We start from the raw sequence: 20,759 nt of genomic DNA, 5'->3' as shown, positions 1-20,759 counted from the left end.
TATAGGGGAGACCTTCAAGATGGTGGAGGAGTAAGACGTGGAGATCACCTTCCTCCCCACAAATACATCAGAAATACATCTACACGTGGAACAACTCCTACAGAACACCTACTGAATGCTGGCAGAAGACCGCAGATTTCCCAAAAGGCAAGAAACTCCCCACATACCTGGGAAGGGCAAAAGAAAAAACAGAGACAAAAGAATAGGGACAGGACCTGCACCTCTGGGAGGGAGCTGTGAAGGAGGAAAAGTTTCCACACAATAGGAAGCTCCTTCACTGGCAAAGACAGGGTGTGATGGGAGGGAAGCTTCAGAGCCATGGCGGAGAGTGCAGCAACAGGGGTGCAGAGGGCAAAGCAGAGAGATTCCTGCACAGAGGATCAGTGCCGACCAGTACTCACCAGCCTGAGAGGCTTCTCTGCTCACCTGCCAGGACGGGTGGGGGCTGGAAGCTGAGGCTCCAGCTTCCGAGGTCAGATCCCAGGGAGACGACTGTGGTTGGCTGCGTGAACACACCCTGAAGTGGCTAGTGTGCCACAGCTCGCCAGGAGGGAGACCGGGAAAAAGTCTGGAACTGCCTAAGAGGCAAGAGACCATTGTTTCGGGGTGTAAGAGAAGAGGGGATTCAGAGTACTGCTTAAATGATCTCCAGAGATGGGCATGAGCCACGGCTATCAGTGCAGACACCAGAGACAGGCATGACACACTAAGGCTGCTGCTGCAGCCACCAAGAAGCCTGTGTGCAAGCACAGGTCACTATCCACACTTCACCTCCCAGGAGCATGTGCAGCCCATCACTGCCAGGATCCCATGAGCCAGGAACAACTTCCCTGGGAGAACACACAGCGCACCTCAGGCTGTTGCAACGTTACTCCAGCCTCTGCCTCCGCAGGCTCACCCTGCATTCCACACCCCGCCTTTCCCCCGACCTGTGTGAGCCAGAGCCTCTAATCACCTGGTACTTTAACCCCATCCTGTCTGAGAGAAGAACAGACGCCCTCAGTGGACCTACACACAGAGGCAGGGCCAAATCCAAAGCTGAACCCCAGGAGCTCTGTGAACAAAGAAAGCTCTGTGAACAAAGAAATTTCTCCCAGCAGCCTCAGGAGCAGCAGATTAAATCTCCACAATCAACTTGATGTACCCTGCATCTCTGGGATACCTGAATAGACAACAAATCATCCTAAAATTGAGGCAGTGGACTTTGGGAGCAACTGTAGACTTGGGGTTTGCTTTCTGCATCTAATTTCTTTCTGGTTTTATGTTTATCTTAGTTTAGTATTTAGAGTTTATTATCATTGGTAGATTTGGTTATTGATTTGGTTGCTCTCTTCCTTTTAAAATGTTTTTATATATAGCTATTTTTTTTCCTTTTTCCCTTTTTGTGATGGTGTATGTGTATGCTTCTTTGTGTGATTTTCTCTGTATACCTTTGCTTTAACCATTTGTCCAAGGATTCTGTCTGTCCGTTTTTTTAATTATGTTTTACATTTCTTTTAATTTTAATAATTATTTAAAATTTTTATTTTAATAACTTTATTGTATTGTATTATATTGTATGTTTTTCTTTCTTTCTTTCTTTTTTCTCCATTTTCTTCTGAGCCGTGTGGCTGACAGGGTCTTGGTGCTCCAGCCAGGTGTCAGGCCTGTGAGTCTGAGGTGGAGAGCCGATTGCAGGACATTGGTCCACCAGAAACCTCCCAGGTCTATGTAATATCAAATGGTGAAAGCTCTCCCAGAGCTCTCCATCTCAATGCTAAGACCCAGTTCTACTCAATGACCAGCAAGCTACAGTGCTGGACAAGCTATGCAAAACAACTAGCAAGACAGGAACAAACCCACACCCATTAGCAGAGAGGCTGCCTAAAATCAAAATAAGGTTACAGACACCCCAAAGATAAACCACCGGACATGGTCCTTCCCACAAGAAAGACAAGATCCAGCCGCATGCACCATAACACAGGCACCAGTCCCCTCCACCAGGGAGCCTACACAACCCACTGAACCAACCTTAGCCACTAGGAGCAGACACCAAAAACAAAGGGAACTACGAACCTGCAGTCTGCAAAAGGGAGACCCCAAACACAGTAAGGTAAGCAAAATGAGAAGACACAGAAATACACAGCAGATGAAGGAGCAAGGTAAAAACCCACCAGACCAAACAAATGAAGAGGAAATAGACACTCTACCTGGAAAAAAACAGAGTAATGATAGAAAAGATGATCCAAAATCTTAGAAATACAATGAAGAAGCTACAAGAAAAGTTTAGAAAGAACTGAGAAGAACTAAAGAGCAAACAAACAATAATGAGCAACACAATAAATTAAATTTAAAATTCTCTAGAAGAAATTGACAGCAGAGTAACTGAGGCAGAAGACCGGATAAGTGACTTGGAAGATAAAACAGTGGAAATAACTACTGCAGAGCAAACAAAGGAAAAAAAGAATAAAAATAATTGAGGACAGTCTCAGAGACCTCTGGGACAACATTAAATGCACCAACATTCTAATTATCGGGGTCCCAGAAGAGGAAGAGAAAAAGAAAGGTACTGAGAAATTATTTGAAGAGATTATAGTTGAAAACTTCCTTAAAATGGGAAAGGAAATAGTCAATCAAGTCCAGGAAGTGCAGCGAGTCCCATACAGGATAAATCTAAGGAGAAACAAGCCAACACACATATTAAACAAAGTATCAAAAATTAAATACAAAGAAAACATATTAAAAGCAGCAAAAGAAAAACAAAAAGTAACATACAAGGGAATCCCCATAAGGTTAGCTACTGAACTTTCAGCAGAAACTCTTCAAGGCAGAAGGGAAAGTCAGGACATATTTAAAGTGATGAAAGGGAAAAACATAAACCAAGATTACCCAGCAAGGTTCTCATTCAGATTCGAAGGAAAAATTAAAACTTTGACAAACAAGCAAAAGCTAAGAGAATTCAGCAGCACCAAACCAGCTTTACAACAAATGCTAAAGGAACTTCTCTAGGCAGGAAACATAACAGAAGGAAAAGACCGACAATAAACCAAAACAATTAAGAAAATGGTAATAGGAACATACATATTGGTAACTACCTTAAACGTAAATGGATTAAATGCTCCAACCAAAAGACATAAACTGGACAAGTGGATAAAAAACAAGACCCGTATGTATGCTGTCTACAAGAGGCCCACTTTAGATCTAGGGACACATACAGACTAAAAGTGAAGGGATGGAAAAAGATATTCCATGCAAATGGAAATCAAAAGAAAGCTAGTGTAGCAATTCTCATGTCAGAAAAACTGGACTTTAAAATAAAGACTATTACAAGAGACAAAGAAGGACACTACCTAATGATCAAGGGATCAATCCAAGAAGAAGATATAACAATTGTAAATATTTATGCACCCAACATAGGAGCACCTCAATACATAAGAAAAATGCTAAGAGCCTTAAAAGGGGAAATTGACAATAACACAAGCATAGAAGGGGACTTTAACACCCCACTTTCACCAATGGACAGATCATCCAAAATGAAAAAAATAAGGAAACACAAGCTTTGAATTATACAAGATGGACTTAATTTATATATATATATATACACATATATATACACACATATAAGACATTTTATCCAAAAACAAGAGAATACACTTTCTTCTCAAGTACTCATGGAACATTCTCCAAGATAGATCATATCTTGGGTCACAAATAAAGCCTTGGTAAATTAAAGAAAACTGAATTTGTATCAAGTATTTTTTCCGACCATAACACTATGAGACTAGGATCAATTGCAGGAAAAAAACTGTAAAAAATACAAACACATGGAGGCCAAACAATCCACTACTAAATAACCAAGAGATCACTGAAGAAATCAAAGAGGAAAAAAAATACCTAGAAACAATTGACAATGAAAACAGGATGACCCAAAACCTATGGGATTCACCAAAAGCAGTTCTAAGAGGGAAGTTTACAGCAATACAATCCTACCTCAAGAAACAAGAAACATTTCAAATAAACAACCAAACATTACACCTAAAGCAACTAGAGAAAGGAGAAAAAAAAAACCCCAAAGTTAGCAGAAGGAAAGAAATCATAAAGATCACATCAGAAATAAATGAAAAAGAAATGAAGGAAACAATAGCAAAGATTAATAAAACTAAATGCTGGTTCTTTGAGAAGATAAACAAAATTGATAAACCATTATCCAGACTCATCAAGAAAAAAAGGGAGAAGACTCAAATCAATACAATTAGAAATAAAAAACGAGAAGTAACAACTGCCATGGCACAAATACAAAGGATCATGAGAGATTACTACAAGCAACTCTATGCAAATAAAATGGACAACCTGGAAGAAATGGACAAATTTTTAAAAACCACAACCTTCTGAGACTGAACCGGGAAGAAATAGAAAATATGAACAGACCAATCACAAGCACTGAAATTGGGACTGTGATTAAAAACCTTCCAAGAAACAAAATCCCAGGACCAGATGGCTTCACAAGAAAATTCTATCAAACATTTAGAGAACAGCTAAAACCTATCCTTCTCAAAATCTTCCAAAATATACCAGAGGGAGAAACACTCCCAAACTCATTCTAGGAGGCCACCATCACCGTGATAACAAAACCAGAAAAAGATGTCACAAAGAAAGAAAACTAAAGGCCAATAACACTGATGAACATAGATGCATAAATCCTCAGCAAAATACTAGCAAACAGAATCCCCAGCACATTAAGAGGATCATACACCATGATCAAGTGGGGTGTATCCCAGGAATGCAAGGATTCTACAACATATTCAAATCAATCAATGTGATACAACATATTAACTAATTCAAGGAGAAAAACCATATGACCATCTCAATAGATGGAAAAAAAGCTTTGGACAAAATTCAACACCCATTTATGATAAGAACCCCACAGAAAGTAGGCATAGAGGGAACTTACCTCAACATAATAAAGGCCATATATGACAAACCCACAGCCAACATCATTCTCAATGGTCAAAAACTGAAACTGTTTCTTCTAAGATCAGGAAAAAGACAAGGTTGTCCACTCTCACCACTATTAATTAACATAGTTTTGGAAGTTTTAGCCACAGTGATCAGACAAGGAAAAGAAATAAAAGGAATCCAAATCGGAAAAGCAGAAGAAAAACTGTCACTGTTTGAAGATGACATGATACTATACATAGAGAATCCTAAAGGTGCTCCAGAAATCTACTAGGCCTAATCAATGAATTTGGTAAAGTAGCAGGATACAAAATTAATGCACAGAAATCTCTTGCATTCCTATACATTCATGATGAAAAACCTGAAAGGAAATTAAGGAAACACTCCCATTTACCATTGCAACAAAAAGAATAAAATAGCTAGGAATAAACCTACGTAAGGAGACAAGAGACCTCTATTTAGAAAACTATAGGACAATGATGAAACAACTTAAAGATGACACAAACAGATGGAGAGATATACCACGTTCTTGGATTAGGAGAATCAATATTGTGGAAATGACTGTACTACCCAAAGCAATCTACAGATTCAATGTACTCCCTATCAAACTACCAATGGCATTTTTCACAGAAGTAGAACAAAAAAATCCACAATTTGTATGCAAACACAAAAAACCCGAAATAGTGAAAGCAATCTTGAGAAAGAAAAACGGAGCTGGAGGATTCAGGCTCCCAGACTTTAGACTATATTACAAAGCTACAGTAATCAAGACAGTATGGTATTGGCACAAAAACAGAAATATAGATCAATGGAACAGGATAGAAAGCCCAGAGATAAACCCCGTCACATATGGTAACCTTATTTTTGAAAAAGGGGGCAAGAATATCCAATGAAGAATAGACAGCCTCTTCAATAAGTGGTGCTGGGAAAACTGGACAGTTACATATAAAAGAATGAAATTAGAACACTCCCTACCACCATACACAAAAATAAACTCAAAATGTATTAAAGACCTAAATGTAAGACCAGACACTATAAAACTCTTAGAGGAAAACATAGGCAGAACACTCTCTGACATAAATCACAGCAAGATCCTTTTTGACCCAACTCCTAGAGAAATGGAAATAAAAACAAAAGTAAACAAATGGTACTTAATGAAACTTAAAAGCTTCTGCACAGTAAAGGAAAACATAAACAAGACAAAAAGTCAACCCTCAGAATGGGAGAAAATATTGGCAAATGAAGCAACAGACAAATTAGTAATCTCAAAAATTTACAAGCAGCACATGTAGCTCAATATCAAGAAAACAAACAACCCAATCCAAAAATTGATTGAAGACCTAAATAGACATTTCTCCAAAGAACATATACAGATTGTCAACAAACACATGAACGGATGCTCAACATCACTAATCAGTAGAGAAATGCAAATCAAAACTACAATGAGGTATCACCTCACACCAGTCAGATGTCCATCATCAAAAGCTCTACAAATAATAAATGCTGGAGAGGATGTGGAGAAAAGGGAACCATCTTGCACTGTTGATGGGAATGTAAATTGATACAGCCACTATGGAGAACAGTATGGAAGTTCCTTAAAAAACTAAAAATAGAACTACCATACGACCCAGCAATCCCACTACTGGGCATATACCCTGAGAAAATCATAATTCAAAAAATGTCATGTATCACAGTGTTCATTGCAGCTCTATTTACAATAGCCAGGACATGTTAGCAACCTAAGTGTCCATCAACAGATGACTGAATTAAGAAGATGTGGAACATATATACAATAGAATATTACTCAGCCGAAAAGAGAAATGAAATTGAGTTATTTGTAGTGAGGTGGATGGACCTAGAGTCTGTCATGAAGAGTGAAGTCAGAAAGAGAAAAACAAATACCTTATGTTTACACATATATATGGAATCTAAAAAAGAAAATAAATGGTTCTGAAAAACTTAGAGTCCAGACAGGAATAAAGACACAAATGTAGTGAATGTAATTGAGGACATGGGGAGGTGGAAGGGTAAGCTGAAACGAAGTGAGAGAGTGTCATGGACATGTGTGTGTGTGTGTGTGTATATATATATATATATATATATATATATATATATATATACTACCAAATGTAAACAAGATAGCTAGTGGGAAGCAGCTACATAGCACAGGGAGATCAGCTCAGTGCTTTGTGACCACCTAGAAGGCTGGGATAGGGAGGGTGGGAGGAAGACGCAAGAGGGAGGAGACATGGGGATATATGTACAGCTGATTCAGTTTGTTATAAAGCAGAAACTAATACAACATTGTAAAGCAATTATACTTCAATAAAGTTGTTAAAAAAAAGATATAGCCACTCTTTGCAACACACACACACACACACACAAAATTAAATATAAATGGGTCATAATCTACCAAATATGATACCTATGCTTATTTTGACAATGTAAAAAATTAACTCATTTCAGTCATCTACTAATGAAAAATCATAATGTATTTTTTCTAACCTGGAGAGTGTTTGAAGAATTATGGGACCAAATGGTGAAATATGATATCAGGTATGTTTTATCAGTGACCTATTACTGAATGCTTACCAAATGTGAAGGCTCTCTTCAGCCCTCAGGGAGATGGACAAATTCCTCATAACAAATCTAGACATATTAAAATTGTATTAACTATAATTCAGCTTTGCCAATCATATGCTATATATATGGAGTGTGGGAAGCATTTTATTTAATTTTGCTTGTTTTAATTGAGGAAATCAAATGGCCATGAAAGTCTAAAGTGACAATAATTTCAATGGAGCAGACTGGTTATCTAAAACACTCAATCACAAAGCAGCATCAGGCCAGGATAGGCAATAGGTAAACTTCAAATTTAAAGAATACTGTTTCAAAGAATCTATGCATCATACAGCAGTCTCTACAATCGACCATTATGTAAAAAAATAAAAAAAAACAAAGCCACCCACAAAAAAACACACAGCTGCCAGCATCACATTGGAATAGACAACCACAACAAAAAATAAATAAATAAATAAAAACAAATCCTATATATGAAAATATTAAAAAGGGGGAAGATAAATTTATATGGTTGAGAAACACTTAGGATTAGAAACCAAGATGGGGGAGTAAAAGAACGTGCTCTCACTCCGTCTTCTGAGAACACCAGAATCAAAACTAGCTGCTGGACAATCATCAAAACGAAGACACTGGAACTCACCAAAAAAGATACCCCACATCCAAAAACAAAGGAGAAGCCAGAATGAGATGGTAGGAGGGGTGCAATCACAGTAAAATCAAATCCCATAACTGGTGGGTTGGTGACTCACAGACTGGAGAACACTTATACCACAAAAGTCCACCCACTGGACTGAAGGATCTGAGCCCCATGTCAGGCTTCCCAACCTGGAGGTCCAGCAACAGGAGGAGGAATTCCTAGAGAATCAGACTTTGAAGGCTACTGGGATTTGATTGCAGGACTTCAACAGGACTGGGGGAAACAGAGACTCCACTCTTGGAAGGCACACAGAAAGTAGTGTGCGCATCAGGACCCAGGGGAAGGAGCAGTGACCCCAGGGGACACTGAAACACACCAAACTGCTAGTGTTGGAGGGTCTCCTGCAGAGGTGGGGGATGGCTGTGGCTCACTGTGGGGACAAGGATACTGGCAGCAGAAGCTCTGGGAAATATTCCTTGGTGTGAGTCCTCCCAGAGTCAGCCATTAGCCCCACCAAAGAGCCCAGGTAGGCTCCAGTGTTGGGTTGCCTCAGGCCAAACAACCAACAGGGAGGGAACCCAGACCCACTCATCAGCAGTCAAGTAGATTCAAGGTTTACTGAGCTCTGCCCAGGAGAGCAACAGTCAGCTCTACCCACCACCAGTCCCTCCCATCAGGAAACTTGCACAAGCCTCTTAGATAGCCTCATCCACCAGAGGGCAGACAGCAGAAACAAGAAGAACTACAATCCTGCAGCCTGTGGAAGAAAAACCACATTCACATAAAGGTAGACAAGATGAAAATGCAGAGGGCTAGGTACCAGATGAAGGAACAAGATAAAACTCCAGAAAAACAACTAAATGAAGTGGAGATAGGCAACCTTCCAGAAGATGAATTCAGAATAATGATAGTGAAGATGATCCAGGACCTCGGAAAAACAATGGAGGCAAAGATCGAGAAGATGCAAGAAATGTTTAACAAAGACCTAGAAGAATTAAAGAACAAACAAACAGAGATGAACAATACAATAACTGCAATGAAAAAAACACTAGAAGGAATCACTAGCAGAATAACTGAGGCAGAAGAACAGATAAGTGACCTGGAAGACAGAATGGTGGAATTCACTGCTGTGGAACAGAATAAAGAGAAAAGAATGAAAAGAAATGAAGACAGCCTAAGAGACCTCTGCGACAAAATTAACCACAACAGCATTCGCATTATAGTGGTCCCAGAAGGAGAAGAGAGAGAGAAAGGACCCGAGAAAATATTTGAAGAGATTATAGTCAAAAACTTCCCTAACATGGGAAAGCAAATAGCCACCAAAGTCCAGGAAATGCAGAGAGTCCCATACAGGAGGAGCCCAAGGAGAAACACACCGAGACACATAGTAATTAAATTGGCAAATATTAAAGACAAAGAAAACTTATGGAAAGCAGCAAGGGAAAAACAACAAAACTCACACAAGGTAAGTCCCATAATGTTAGCAGCTGATTTCTCAGCACAAACTGTACAAGCCAGAGGAGAGTGACATGATATACTTAAAGTGATGAAAGGGAAGAACCTACAACCAACATTACTCTACCTGGCAAGGATCTCATTCAGATTCGATGGAGAAATCAAAAGCTTTACACACAAGCAAAAGCTAAGAGAATGCAGCACCACCAAACCAGCTCTACAACAAATGCTAAAGGAACTTCTCTAAGTGGGAAACACAAGAGAAGAAAAGGACCTACAAAAACAAACCCACAACAAACAAGAAAATTGTCATAGGAACATACATATCAATAATTACATTAAACATGAATGGATTAAATGCTCCAACCAAAAGACACAGGCTGGCTTAATGGATAGAAAAACAATAACCATCTATATGCTGTCTACAAGAGACCCACTTCAGACATAGGGACACATACAGACTAAAAGGGAAGGGATGGAAAAAGATATTCCATGCAAATGGAAATCAAAGGAAAGCTGAGTAGCAATACTCATATAAGATAAAATAGACATTAAAATAAAGAATGTTACAAGAGACAAGGAAGGACACTACATAATGATCAAGGGATCAATTCAAGAAGAGGATGTAACAATTATAAATATATATGCACCCAACACAGGAGCACCACAATACATAAGGCAACTGCAAAGAGCTATAAAAGGGGATATCGACAGTAACATAATAATAGCGGGGGACTTTAACACCTACCTTACACCAATGGACAGATCATCCAAAATGAAAATAAATATGGAAACAGAAGCTTTAAATGACACAATAGACGAGATAGATTTAATTGATATCTATAGGACATACCATCCAAAAACAGCAGGTTACATTTTCTTCTCAAGTGCGCACAGAACATTCTCCAGGATAGATCACATCTTGGGTCACAAATCAAGCCTCAGCAAAGTTAAGAAAATTGAAATCATATCAAGCATCTTTTCTGACCACAACGCCATGAGATTAGAAATCAATTACAGAGAAAAAAGACATAACAAACACAAACATATGGAGATTAAACAATACGTTACTAAATAACCAAGAGATCACTGAAGAAATCAAAGAGGAAATCAAAAGATACCTAGAGACAAATGACGATGAAAACACGACGATCCCAAACCTATGGGATACAGCAAAAGCAGTTCTAAGAGGGAAGTTTATCACTATACAAGCCTACCTCAAGAAACAAGAAAAATCTCAGTCTAACCTTACACCTAAGAGAACTAGAGAAAGAAGAACAAACAAAACCCGAAGTTAGCAGAAAGAAAGAAATCATAGAGATCAGAGCAGAGATAAATGAAATGGAAACAAAGAAAACAATAGCAAAGATCAATAAACCTAAAAGCTTGTTCTTTGAGAAGATAAACCAAATTGATAAACCATTAGCCAGACTCATCAAGAAAAAGAGGGAGAGGACTCAAATCAATAAAATTTGAAATGAGAAAGAAGTTACAACAGACACCGCAGAAATACAAAGCATCCTAAGAGACTACTATAAGCAACTCTATGCCAATAAAATGGACAACCTGGAAGAAATAGACAAATTCTTAGAAAGGTGTAGCCTTCCAAGACTGAACCAGGAAGAAATAGAAAGTAGGAACAGACCAATCACAAGTAATGAAACTGAAACTGTGATTAAAAATCTTCCAACAAACAAAAGTCCAGGACCAGATGGCTTCACAGGTGAATTCTATCAAACATTTAGACAAGAGCTAACACCCATCCTTCTCAAATTCTTCCAAAACATTGCAGAGTAAGGAACACTCCCATACTCATTCTATGAGGTCACCATCACACTGATACCAAAACCAGACAAAGATACTACAAAAAAAGAAAATTACAGACCAATATCACTGATGAATATAGATGCAAAAATCCTCAACAAAATACTAGCAGACAGATTCCAACAACACATTAAAGGATCATACACCATGATCAAGTGGGATTCATCCCAGGGATGCAAGGATTCTTCAATATATGTAAATCAATCAGTGTGATAAACCATATTAACAAATTGAAGAACAAAAACCATATGATCATCTCAATAGATGCAGAAAAAGCTTTTGACAAAATTCAACACGCATTTATGATAAAAACTCTCCAGAAAATGGCATAGAGGGAACCTAATTCAACATAATAAATGCAATATACAACAAACCCACAGCAAACATCATTCTCAATGGTGAAAAACTGAAATCATTTCCTCTTAGATTAGGAACAAGACAAGGATGTCCACTCTCACCACTATTATTCAACATAGTTTTGGAATTCCTAGCCATGGCAATGAGAGAAGAAAAATAAATGAAAGGAACACAAATTGGAAAAGAAGAAGTAAAACTGTCACTGTTTGCACATGACATGATACTATGTATAGAGAATCCTAAAGATGCCACCAGAAAACTACTAGAGCTAATCAATTAATTTGGTAAAGTTGCAGGATACAAAATTAATGCACAGAAATTTCTTGCATTCCTATACATTAATGATGAAAAATCTGAAAGAGAAATTAAGGAAACACTCCTATTTACCATAGCAACAAAAATAATAAACTACCTTGGAATAAACCTACCTAGGGAGACAAAAGACCTGTATGCAGAAAACTATAAGACACTGATGAAAGAAATGAAAGATGATAGCAACAGATGGAGAGATATACCATGATCTTGGATTGGAAGAATCAATATTTTGAAAATGACTATACTACCCAAAGCAATCTACAGATTCAATGCAATCCCTATCAAATTACCAATGGCATTTTTTATGGAACTAGGACAAAAAAATCTTAAAATTTGTATGGAGACACAGAAGACCCCGAATAGCCAAAACAGTCTTGAGGGAAAAAAACGGAGCTGGAGGAGTCAGACTCCCTGACTTCAGACTATACTACAAAGCTACAGTAATCAAGACAATATGGTACTGGCACAAAAAAAGAAACATAGATCAATGGAAAAAGATAGAGAGCCCAGAGATAAACCCACGCACCTATGGTCAACTAATCTATGACAAAGGTGCCAAGGATATACAATGGAGAAAAGACAGTCTCTTCAATAAGTGGTGCTGGGAAAACTGGACAGCTACATGTAAAAGAATGAAATTAGAACAATCCCTAACACCATACACAAAAATAAACTCAAAATGGATTAGAGACCTAAATGTAAGAACAGACACTATAAAACTCTTAGAGGAAAACATAGGAAGAACTCTCTCTGACATAAATCACAGCAAGATCTTTTTTGACCCACCTCCTACAGTAATGAAAGTAAAAACAAAAATAAACAAATGGGACCTAATAGAACTTCAAAGCTTTTGCACAGAAAAGGAAACAATAAGATGAAAAGAGAACCCTCAGAATGGGAGAAAATATTTGCAAACAAATGAACGGACAAAAGATTAATATCCAAAATATATAAACAGCTCATGCAGCTCAATATTAAAAAAACAAAAACCTAATCCAAAACTGGGCAGAAGACCTAAATAGATATTTTTCCAAAGAAGACATACAGATGGCCAAGAAGCACATGAAAAGCTGCTCAACATCACTAATTATTAGAGAAATGCAAATCAAAACTACAATAAGGTATCACCTCACACTGGTCAGAATGGCCATCATCAAAATCTACAAACAGTAAATGCTGGAGAGGGTGTGGAGAAAAGGGAACCCTCTTGCACTGTTGGTGGGAATGTAAATTGATACAGCCACTGTGGAGAACAGTATGGAGGTTCCTTAAAAAACTAAAAATAGAATTACCATATTACCCAGCAATCCCACTACTGGGCACATACCCAGATAGAACCATAATTCAAAATACACATGCACCCCAATGTTCATTGCAGCACTATTTACAATAGCCAGGTCATGGAAGCAACCTAAATGCACATCGACAGATGAATGGATAAAGAAGATGTGGTACATATATACAATGGAATATTACACAGCCATAAAAAGGAACGAAATCGGGTGATTTGTTGAGAATTGGATGGATCTAAAGACTGTTATACAGAGTGAAGTAAGTCAGAAAGAGAAAAACAAATATCGTATATTAACACATATATGTGGAACCTAGAAAAATGGTACAGATGAACCGGTTTGCAGGGCAGAAATTGAGACACAGATGTAGAGAACAAACATATGGACACCAAAGGGGGGGAAGCGGCAGGGTTTGGGTGTGGTTGTGTGATGAATTGGGCGATTGGGATTGACACGTATACACTGATGTGTATAAAATTGATGAGTAATAAGGACCTGCTGTATAAAAGAATAAAGTAAAATTCGAAAATTAAAAAAAAAAAAACCAACGCTCACAATGACCCCAACTCTGGCCACATACTAAGCCCTGACACCTGGCACAGGGTGAGGTTTAACCCCAGTGGCAGACAAGCCCTAAATCTTAGTAGCCCCTGGACATATGCTCAGGCCCCAAATTCTCCCATGAACCCAGTCTTTCATGTGGAAAATTAAACCTCTCTAGCCCTGCTACAGTTCCCAAACTTAGCCCTACTCTCCAAAACTTTCCCTACAAAAAACCCACTGGGTTTTCTAAAGATTCTTACTACTAGAATCTAGAGGCACAAGAAAACAGATGGACTAAACAGATGGGAAAGGCCCCCGAGTGGTAAGCTTGTTGATGCTGGAAGGTCCCTTAGAGAGCATCCCACCTCATCTCCTCATTTTACAGCCAGGCCCAGAGAAGTTAATAAGTAACTTGCTCAAGGTCACACAGTGAGTCCACAGCAGAACCAGAATGGGAACCCAGGCCTCCTCTCAATCCAGTGCTCTCTCTGTCCTGCCTCCCTCAGAGAGAGTAGGGAGCATCACTCATCTGGTAAAACAGCTCCCAGAATTTCCTTTGGGAACCCACTTTTCCCCTGTTCTCTACCCAGGATTTTGGTCAAATCCAATCCACGCAGCACCAAGTATTCCCATGGCCCTGTGATCAGTTATGGGCTAGACTCAGGAGCCAGGTGAGGCAAGGCAAAATAATTTTAAAATAAAATAAAATTTATATGGTTAGTGTTTCTTATCACCCAGATCATTTAACTGACACAAAATGAATATTTGAACTCTCACACAGCAGAAATACATAATGTTTTAAGGACCAATAACTCAGGCCACAAATTAAATCAAATCCTTGGAAGTGATTCTAGGTTCCTTATTCTGCAAAACTTTAGATTCCCCTTTCTAGCCATTGAAGTTGACTGCCTAATGTAAATCACATTAACATCGAGCACTATATTTTTACTGTCTTTCCATTAAAACTGTACTTCTTGGCTCATTTTTTAAGATTAATTTTTATTGGAATATAGTTGATTTACAATGCTGTGTTAGTTTCTGCTGTACAGCAAAGTGAATCAGTTATACATATACATACATCGACTACTTTTTAGATTCTTTTCCCATATAGGTCATTACAGAGTATCGAGTAGAGTTCCCTGTGCTATACAGTAGGTTCTTATTAGTTATCTATTTTATATATAGTAGTGTGTATATGTCAATCACAATCTCCCAATTTATCCCTCCCCCCTTCCCCTTTGGTAACCATAAGTTTGTTTTCTACATCTGTGACTCTGTTTTGTAAATAAGTTCTTTTGTACCATCATTTTTTTAATTAAATTTAGAAAGGTAAATATTTAGCAATAACCCTATGTATATGTCTATGTGTTTACATTGGCTACACATGTACACATACATACATACACACACACATTTTTTTCCCTCCTGTGTTGTGGGGCATGGTATTTCTCTGTTAATTTATTAATACTGAAATGCACACTTCCCCATTGCCTTTGTATTTCCTTACACTCTATTGTTTATAAACTAACAACATAAATATTACTATGCCTTAGCGCATATGATCTGCAGATAAAGCTCTAGATGATTTTGATAGAAGTTTACATTTAATTACATTCAAAATTAACATAAAAGTTATTATGTAAATTACAAAAGCTAAAATGACAACATTTTACCTCCCATCTTGTTAATCAGAACTGAGATTATTGTTATAACATCAGTATCTGCAGAGAAAGTTGATTTTTACATAGGACATTTCAAAGGAGAGTCTTGGACAAACCCAATTTTAATCTCTCTGCTGGTTCCTATCTGAGAAAAATTCACTTTAACCGGTTTCAGGGGGAAAATAAAGACATGAAGGATGATTTTATCCACAACTAAATAAGAAAAGAACAGTGCTTGCCTTATTTTCCACTTCTTTGCATCTACACAATACACAACTGGCCTAACATGAGGCACACTGGGTCATTAAGCCTTGATTCTGCTACTTGTTAGTTTTATGGCCTAGTATAAATCATAATAACCTCTACAGGTCTCAGTAGACTTATCTATACAATGAAGGTATTATAGAATACTATCTCTGAGGCTCCTTCTAGGTTTAAACAAAATCTACAATTCTATGAAAATATCTACAGAAATGATAATCAAAATAACAACATCGATGGGGATGTCTACTTTAGTCAGACCCTCCCTAAAATCTTAAGAACTCTCTTCTGTATAACTAGATCTTGTAAAATGAGAGACTAGGATTGCAGGCCTTGCATAGAATGACCTAATAGCTAAGCAGTCTTTTAAACTAGTTAGAAATTTCTGAAATAATTTACATGCAATCCTTTTTGAAAGCCAGGAAATAGATTTTAAATGACCTCAGTTTATCCTTTTAGTTAAATGTTTTCTCGTTAGATCTCCTTTCTACCCTAAAGTTGAAGACAGTCTTATTTAATTCAGTGGATTCTATATTTAAATAATCCAGTTACTCATATACTGGTAATAAAAATTTCATCCATTACATTTAAAATGCATAAATTTCATGGCATGCAAATTATGCCCCAATAAAGTTGTTAAAAAAAACTTTATGGATAAGAATTTCTGGCAAGAAAATCTGGCCTATATTTTGAACTGTTGCCATTTTATTAATAATTGAATTTGCTTATTAACTTACCTAAATACATTTCTTTGATAGATTTTCTCCTTTCATATTATTCTCTTTCCTTATAGTCTAAAAATGTAGCTTAATAAGTTAACATGGGTACTTACTTGGCAAGAATCTGCTTCTCCCTCTTCCATTGGCTCATCAACCATTTTAAGACCATTCACCTGAAAAATATTGTTCAAAAACTGAAGTTCAAGAGTAATAGAACAAGAGTAGTAACTAAGAAAAATATAACCCTAGGCACTGCCCTTCACAATTTAACAAGATCCACACTTACTGAAACACAAAAGGACAAAGGACACATAGAAGGTACTTAAAAAAGGAACATTATTAATATGATTTCCAGATTGTCTTTGAAAATCCTTGAATTTCAGAGCTGTGTATTTCATTTCATATTGTTTAGAGCTTTGCTATGGTGAATGAACATATACTGAACATATGACCTGTATACATTCACTAGGACTGTCCCAAACCAAATATATATGAGACAGGAAAAATACCACAGAGGAAATTTATTGTGAGGATATATTCAAAGCAAATTAGGATGGGAAGAGTTTCATATAATTGCACTGTTGTGAATTCCTTTCCTTTCGATCAGTTCAATTAAAATTTGAGTTACTCTACAGAAGAAATAATAAACTATAGGAGAAAAATATAAATGGCCATGGAAACAAAATTATTTCAAAATACAAAGCTTAGTGTATAATACTACTCTTCAAGCAATACTTCAGGAATGAGTAAGCATAGAGAACTTAGATCAAGGGTCTGCAAGCTGTAGCCCATGGGCCAAATCTGGCCCACTGTTTTTATAAATAATATTTAACTGGAACACAGACACATCCATTTGTTTCCATGTTATCTATGGCTGCTTTCTCACTTCAACAGCAGAGTTGAACAGTTGACAGAGAACCTATGCCTGCAAAGCCTAAAATATTTACTGTTTGGCCCTTTACAGAAAAAGTCTGCCAACCACTGATTTAAAATGTTTGAAAATTAAGCAACAGCAAGATGGTCTAAAAAATAAATTTTACCACTGTCTATTTATGAGTCCACAGAAAATTTTTTAAATATTAAAAAAGAAAGAAGAAAAAAGTAAATTAAATAGAGCTTCTGACGACAGCCAAGATGGAATAAGACCATCTCTCCTCTGATTATTAACTAAAAACTTTGGACAAAACACAAAAAGCAACTACCTGAGGACTCTGAAAACTAAATAATAGCAAGCAGATTAGGAAGGGAAATCAAAATTTGAATAGTAACTAGTACTCTGGTGAGTTTCTTGGGTTTATTTTTCACCTTTATCTCTTGATTTTGAACCAAGGAGAGACTGAGTCATGGAACACCTGTATGAACAAAATTTCCAAGAGAAATCCCACTTCCTAAACAGAGGACCAGAAAAAGACACACTTTTAAGCTGGTGAGCATAATGAGAACCCTACGTTTTCTTTCTTTCCCACTTTTTTCCCCTTTTTTGACTGCCATTCCTGCTCCAAGGCAAGCCTCATTCATGAGAAAACCTCTCTCTCTGGTCAGAGGAACCAGAAAAAGAGGCTCGTATAAGAATAGTATGGGGAGTAATCCCTGTTGTTGTTTTTTTCACTCTCTCCTTCACTTCACCCCAACAGGCAGCCCCAACAGTGCAAAGCTATGTAACAGCATGAAAGGCTAAGACTATGCAAGAAATTCAAATTTCTGGTCAGAGGAAGAAGAATAAAAGGTCCATGTCAACTGGAGAATCCGTAGAGGAAATCATGGAGGAGATCAAATGGGAAAAGGATATTCCCTAATTCTGTGTATGAACAGACACAGTCCTGGCCTCAACAGCAAACTGCACATGTGTGGAATAGAACCAAAGAAGTCTAAAACAGGCTTTGAAAATGGAACTGCAATATCAATCACTGCTCAAGTCTCAGACTAAACCACTGACTTAGCACAGGCACTAAGTGGCAAATGCAGGGTGCTGACCCAAACACTCTGAAAACATATTTAACATTGGAACCAACATCCAAAAGAGAGAGATAAAACTTGGGAGTCTGAACCTAACCACACAGACTGTCTGCTGAAACAATCAAAATCAGCAGGTATCAATTCCAGGACAACTCCAATGTTGAAATAGCTAACAAGGACTTTAAGCAGCTATTATAACTATGCTCTTTTGGGTGAAAATAAATACACTTGAATGGGAAGATTAAAAGTTATAGACAGAGAAAAAGAAATTATAAAAAATCAAATGTAAATAACTTTAAAACTAAAAATTACAATGTATGAAATATTTTTAAAATGCTGGATGGGCTCAATAAAAGAATGGAGATGGCAGAGGAAATCATAAATGAAGACAGATCAATAGAAATTAACCAATATGAAGAAGAGAGTGAAAATTATTAAGAGCAAATGAACAGAGTCTTAGAGACACGTGGAACAATATCAGAAGATCTAAAATCTATATCATTAACATCACAGAAAAAATTAAATAAATAATGGCAATTCAATTCACATAAAATGTTAAGAGGAAAGTCTGTAGAGACAGAAGGTAAATCAGTGGTTCCTTAGGGCTGGGGGATGGGGAGATGGGGGTGATAGCTAAAACTATAGTAAAAGCTTTCTATTTGATGTGACAAAGAAGTTCTAAAATTGACTGTGGTGATAGTTGTACATATTTGTGAACTGTATACTAAGTATACACAAGGTTGTCCATTTTAAAAGGGTGAATTATGTGATATGTGAATTATGCTTCAATAAAGCTATTTTTTTTAAAAAAAGGCTGAGAATTTCCCAAATTTGGTGAAAACTATAAATTTACAGTTTTAAGAAGCTCAGTGAAACCCAAAAGGTATAAAATTAAAGAAAGCCACCTCAAGACATACCTGAATTAAACTACTCTAAATCAAAAGAAAAAAGGAAGAAGTTTTGAAAGTAATGAGAGAAAAACACATTACATAGACATCAACTTAAATAACTGCAGACTTCTTATGAGAAATCATGGAGGTCAGAAACCAGTAAGAGAATATTTACCTGAGATAAATGGAAACTTATGTTAACATAAAAATCTCTATACATGAATGTGTATAGCAGCTTTGTTCATAACTTTTTTGGAAACATTCCAGATGTCCTTCAATGTGGAGAAAGAATAGACTACTACTCAATAAAAAGGAAAAGACTATTGATACTTGTAACAACATGGATAAATTTTAAATGCATTGTGATGACAAAGAATCCAAACCCAAAAGGCTAAATATTGTATGATTACATGTATATGAGACTGAAAAATGCTATAGGGAAAGAATTCATATCACTGGTTTCCAGGGGAAGGGGAGAGAGGAAGGCGGAATACTATCCAGCAATGAAAAGGAATTATCTATTGATATATTCAACAACATGGGTGAATCTCAAATACATTATATAGTAAATGGGAAAAAACAGCCTTAAAAGGCTACATACTGTATGATTCCATTTATAGGACATTCTTGAAAAGGTAAAACTATAAGGCATGGAGAATGGATTAGCAGTTGTCAGAGGTTAGGCCCAGGGGTAGGCACCAATGGGAATCACGGGGGGTGGCGGGGGGGAATGATGGGACTAATCTATACCTTGATTGTGGTGGTGGTTACACAACTCTACGTATTTGTCCAAGCTCAGAACCTTACATGAAAAAGAGTGAATTTTACTGTAGGTAAATTTTAAAATTAACTTATTAAATAGTAATTTACCCTGCATTATTTACTTGGCTAGCATCTTTCTTCTAAAATCTCAACAAGAACCAAATAAATGATGGTTCATCACCAATTATGTCCTTATCTTACTTGACCTTGCTGTAGCATGTCACAGTTGACCAACCACTGTCTTCTATTTGCGTTTTTGTGATACCATACTTTAATTTTCTTTTACTCCAATTTCTTTGCTCTTTTCAGTATCCTTGAAACATTGTAGATCCTCAGGAAATGGACTTGGCTCACCTTCTCATCTCGCTCCTCATTCTTTCCCCAGATAGCTAATTTACTGACATGACTAACATTTACTCAGACACTACTCTTCTGAGCTCCTGATCCATATAACGAACTGCCTATTTGACATTTCCACTTGCTCATCTCACATGTCTCAAAAATAACCAATACAATAACAAATTAGTGATCTTCCCCCCACACACACATAAATCTGCTTTCCCCCAGGGTTC

General features: G+C 37.2%; 1 protein-coding gene across 2 annotated transcripts in view; it reads right to left on the bottom strand.

Annotated features, from left to right (window-relative positions):
- The window catches only part of RPS6KA6 (ribosomal protein S6 kinase A6), a 163,574-nt gene that overhangs the window by 115,076 nt on the left and 27,739 nt on the right, over nt 1–20,759 (bottom strand). For both annotated transcript variants that reach the window (XM_060137183.1, XM_060137182.1), the window contains exon 2: nt 16,693–16,752. In XM_060137183.1, the coding sequence (XP_059993166.1) occupies nt 16,693–16,752 (60 nt within the window). The remainder of the gene's footprint in view (nt 1–16,692; nt 16,753–20,759) is intronic.

This window comes from Lagenorhynchus albirostris, chromosome X (genome assembly GCF_949774975.1).
Source record: "Lagenorhynchus albirostris chromosome X, mLagAlb1.1, whole genome shotgun sequence".
NCBI lineage: Eukaryota > Metazoa > Chordata > Mammalia > Artiodactyla > Delphinidae > Lagenorhynchus > Lagenorhynchus albirostris.
The sequence above is the reverse complement of the archived record's forward strand: the minus strand, read 5'-3'. Positions and strand labels throughout refer to the sequence as shown.